The 5,048-nt window shown below is 34.9% G+C and overlaps 1 protein-coding gene across 1 annotated transcript; it reads right to left on the reverse strand.

Annotated features, from left to right (window-relative positions):
- Nucleotides 1–1,575: 1,575 nt before the first annotated feature.
- On the reverse strand, nucleotides 1,576–4,762 carry LOC114275321 (replication protein A 70 kDa DNA-binding subunit D-like). The gene is made up of 9 exons (XM_082923507.1): nucleotides 4,739–4,762; nucleotides 3,383–3,653; nucleotides 3,190–3,304; nucleotides 3,042–3,115; nucleotides 2,854–2,931; nucleotides 2,619–2,751; nucleotides 2,312–2,469; nucleotides 2,079–2,199; nucleotides 1,576–1,994 (listed from the first exon to the last, which is right to left on the reverse strand). Exons 1-5 carry the CDS (start codon nucleotides 4,760–4,762, stop codon nucleotides 2,858–2,860), a joined length of 558 nt encoding a protein of 185 aa, XP_082779633.1. The 3' UTR covers nucleotides 1,576–1,994; nucleotides 2,079–2,199; nucleotides 2,312–2,469; nucleotides 2,619–2,751; nucleotides 2,854–2,857.
- Nucleotides 4,763–5,048: the final 286 nt, after the last annotated feature.

Raw genomic sequence — 5,048 nt, forward strand, 5'->3', positions numbered from 1 at the left:
GGGCTCATCACAGGTCCCGTTTTGATAATTTGAACCGTGCAATGTGTAGAACTCGTCGAGTACTATATGTTTGTAAAAAATCACGTTGATCAGATATCGATAGCTATATGATCAAATCAGTTTCGTATTAAAAAAATTAGACGGTGAACAAATTAACGGTTGACAAAAAACTGTTTTGATCACATAGCTATCGATATCCGATCAACGTGATTTTTTACAGGCATATAGTACTCGACGATTTCTACATATTGACGGTTCAGATTATCAAAACGGGACTCGTGGTAGGCCTCCACGGGCCCAACAGCACGGTCTAGTCTGATCCCAGACTGGACAGAAGCCATACCTTAGAAATAGTAATAATAACTGAAACTAACAGTTATGATTTATAATTTCATTTTTGAATTTTAATTTATATGCAAAACATGACAAATTTCACAGATATTTTTTAATGATTTGTAAAATTTATGTTACATGACATTTTATTTGTTAATATTTTAATTGTGTCAACTAAAATAGTCATCAATTTTGGTAATAGTTCTTGATAGACAACATTTTTTAACAATCAACAGCGTTCTTGATAGACAACATTTTTTTAACAATCAACAGTGAGATTACATTGCGAAGAGCATGAAGAAGTCGAATTGTTCCAGAAGCATTTCCCGTAGTTTGTTCCACAACAAGAACCATTTAACCAATAGCTCTTATTAGGTAACTTCTGAAAGAGGATATTACCACCAGATCAATTTGATTCTAGAGCAAAGGTACTCAGAGTTCTGTTAGGGGTCTGTTGAGTTCAATTATGTCTCTTAGGCTTGGTTTGGGAAGTGGGTTGACTTTTTAGCTTTTTGACTTTTTTAGTTATTTTAGCCTGGGCTTAAAAGTTTGGTTTGGGAAGGACTTTTTGACTTTTTGGCTTTTTTGAGTTTTTTTGTGAGAGAAGAATGTAATGATTATGGGTTGGATGTGATGTTTTGTTTGTTATGGCTAAAATAGCCTATTTTGTTTTTTGTGACTAAAATAGCCAAAAAAACCTGCAAACCCACTTGTCAAATTCTCATTGGAGATGTGAAGCCCAAACATAAAAATCTTAGACAGCAGATGTTGAGAGGGCATAGTAAGCTGGCATTGGATAGCTTATTGGCACAATGGATAGCAGATCTTGAGCGGGCATGGTTGAAAGCTTCACCAGCACCAGAGAGGAAAACAGAGAGGAAAATAGTTAGTTTGCCATCTGCAGCTGGTTGTTCAACTGGTCGAGGGTGTGGATGCAGTTTTTCACATTCCCATTGCATGGTCAAAAGCTTCAGCAGCACCAGCGGTTTTAAAATCTGCATAAGAGGATGGAGAAGTCCATCTCACATACAATCAACATTGATCTGTTACTGTAGATAAGGGTTTGTATATACAGCACAAAAACTGTAGTTTTTTTTATACATGTGACAAGCACGTCCCCAAAACTTAGTTTACACAAGATTTGCAGGATGTTACTACATATTTGAAGGCTCCCCCCCCCCCCCCCCAAAAAAAAAAAAAAAAAAAAAAAAAAAAAAAAAAAAAAAAACACGAAAGGAAAAAAGGCAAGTGAACTGAAAACATTTTTACAAATGTACATGGAAATGGTGTGATACCATTGATTCAAAACTATGTACAAAGCAATGGTTTGACACCATTTGGCAAAAACTATACTGCAGATTTGTACATTGTTTAAGGGGTTGGATTTAGGAAATACGGTCCAAAACTTTTGAGTTGTCTCAGCTGGAGTAGATGTTGCTTCTTTTTCAAAGAGTTTCTTGGGGGCCTTTTTTGGAGGTGGTGGCAACATTGGTCCAGAAGTAGAGTGGTCAATTGTCGCTAAGCACTCTTTGTGTACTGATCTAACATTGAACTTGCAATGTGTAGTAGTTGCAGTGTGAAATTGGTAAAGTGCATAGCTGGATGATTTGTTCGTCAGTTGTGTAAAGAGTTGCTAGTGTTTCTACTGAAAGCTGACCAACCTGCAAAAGTGATGCTGGAAGTAAGGAGAGAAGTAGTTTGGTGAAGTTGGAGAGGTGTATATTAATACAATGAAAAAGACTTACAGTTGATGTACTTTCCATCCATTTTTGTGCATTTATTGGGAAAAGATTTTCTGCTTGTGCACCGAAAATAGTTGCAGTTATGTCGCCACTTGAATCTCGTAGTTGCACATCAAATTTACACCTACATTAATTGTATGTCAAAATGGTTGTTTTAATAATTACAATATTGTAAGTAGTCAAGAGTTTAAAGTTTGCATAATATTTTAACATTCAATGGGGAATGGATATTTAACCTTGGTTCAGGTTTAGCTTTCTCCTTACAATAGTTGCATTGGAATATGTCATCTGCTTCAGCATCAGTACCTTTATTGCATTTTGAACAACACATGAACCAGAACTTCTGATTGAAATTTTGTACTGTGGCAGATGCTAGTACCCAGTAGTATGTAGGCTAAAACATTTATATTTTAAATGTTGTTGAGATCTAAAGAAAAAGTCTCCCCCTCGCCGCACCAAAGGGCGAAAAAAGGAGTGTAGGGAAAAAAATAAAAATAAAGAAACAAAGTATCGAAAATGGATCAAGTAAACATAAGATTTCACCTGGTCAATAGATGTTGGAAGTTGGGAAATTGCAATGATTTTGTTGGCTGTTGGTGATGGTGTTTGTGCATTTCCTAGTTGATGTATTTTGTTCAAAGGAATTGCTTTAATTGCTTTTTCATGAGCCACACACCTACAGAGGTTGAATATAAGTATTTGTATTGTAAGTAGCAATAGTTAAATGTAATATTACAATTTTAATTTATTACAATTACAATTAGTTAAGAAACTTTACCAATTCAACAATGCTTCGGCCTCTGGGAGTAGAGGATTGAGAATGTAAGTGCTTCCAGATTTTTGCTCAGCACCAGTCCTGTTGGATACGTAAGTGTGTTATTTCTTCACATTAATATAATTATTAGGATGGTTAAAGTGATAGTTCATTAAATTACCATTATAGTTTGTTGCTTTTAATCGCATTACCTAGCATGCTGGAAATTGCAGTTCCCTTGTTCAGCCCAAATTGGTCACACAATGTCAATATTATAGGTTTCATGCTGCAAGTAAGATTTGTTAGAGAGTTTGAATAGAATAGTGTAATGAATTGTGAATGAGTTGGTTTGAGGCTTACCGTTGATCTATGATTACAGCCTCTTGCAAGGAGGAGTCAGCGCGAGCATTGTGGCGGACACTTTTAAGTTTGATTTTGCGAGTGGGTGCAGCCTGTAGGACCACAAATAACACATCTACAAGTAATAACAGTACAATATGAATTGGTATACATGTGTGTTGCATTGTGTATTAAGTAAAGGGACAAATCTTACTTATGTCTTGTGGCGGCTGATCGTAGTGTTCAAGATCAGTCAACTGAACAAAGTCAGGTGTGAACTTGTGGACAGTTAGCTGGTCATCACTTATTTCTTCAATGCATGTGCGGGCAGATATGGTCCACTGATATTCATAGATGACAAGATGATGTTCAACTGGAATGCACTTTGCAACTGCATTTGAAATTGAATAGGCAGTAAACAGTTGCAAAGTGTTCCCTAGAATTTCAATGTCGTCACCAAAAATTGATGCTTGTATTTTTGTCCCCTGTAGTAAGAGTGTAGAAGGTAAAAATCAATTGTTAGTATTTTTCCAAAAGCAATTGATGTTTTCTTTGTTGTTTTTTGTTTTTTGTTTTTTGTTTTTTTTTTTTTTTGGAGGAAATGTGTCTAAAATATATAAGTATGCAATTTCGCAAAAGCATATTTTGGGGATCAATTAATATTGGCAATATGATATACATGAGATCATACCTCAGCATCAATCTTTGAAAATCTTTGTTACTTGTCATTCATGTTCTTCGAAAGCCCTTTTCAATAACCATGACTTTAGTTGTCCATTGGTTTGTTGATGTGTGTATCTCTTTAATTGATCTGAACTTGTTAGCTATAGTTCTTTGCAGGACTATAATAAAAAAACACATTGGTCAAACAAAATAGAAATGTGATTACAATCAATTGGTTTTGATAAGAGTAACTTCGTAGTCGTAGTGCAAGAAAATTTTACATATAATTAATGATGGCTGAGAACTGGTTGCAGTAAATACATGTGTGCAACATTTGTAAATTGAACAGATTAGATGTTAACTTCAGTGTAAATAAGAAGGTATAAATATGATTTTGTAATCAATGTTATTAAGAAGCACCTGGATCATCAGGCATGAAGTATAGATTTTTCGAAGGAGCAACTGGAAACTATTAACCTCTAATAAAATTCATCATATTGTAATGACAAAACTATTTGGGTTGAAACTGATTTTAACTTTCAGCGAAAAGTTTCTACTATTTAGAATAGGGAGAGTTGGCTCATCTCAAATTTCACTTTTCACCAAATTTGATAAAAAAAAAAAAAAAAAAAACGAGTATAAAATAATATCATAACTCATATAAGATTAATTATAACAGCTTCCATATCCATAGCCATATCCATATATATATATATATATATATATTAAAAAAAAAAAAAAAAAAAAAAACGAGTATAGGTTCTCGCATAAGAGGGAAGAGTGGGGAAAAGGGGTTTCGCAGGTTTGGGTGGGGAGGGGGAGGGTTTTCGGTTGAATGGTTTTTAAGTGGGAAAGAAAGGTTGGGAAGAACTTGTTGCAAAGGGGGAAGAGGGATAGGGTTTCATACCTGTGTATTGAAGCTTGGAATCATTGAAGATGAAGGTAATTATCAGAAATTGGAGGTGCCTTCAGTCCTCAAATATGGAACCTTGTCTCTGACTCTGATAGATATCAACAACAACAACAGTAATATGACATATATCCTTCCTATATATATCAAAGTAAAGCAAGGGGAAGAGACGGTTGGGAGATTGGGATTGAGGAGATAGAAGAGACCAAATCAGGAAGGAGTGATATATGGAGGGCTTTTCCGGAATTAAGTCAAATTAGTAACTTAATTTCTAAATTAGGTTTAGTTTCTACGGAATTCTTAAAGT

The sequence above is a fragment of the Camellia sinensis genome, chromosome 4, assembly GCF_055761805.1.
Source record: "Camellia sinensis isolate YWXY chromosome 4, ASM5576180v1, whole genome shotgun sequence".
NCBI classification, from domain to species: domain Eukaryota; kingdom Viridiplantae; phylum Streptophyta; class Magnoliopsida; order Ericales; family Theaceae; genus Camellia; species Camellia sinensis.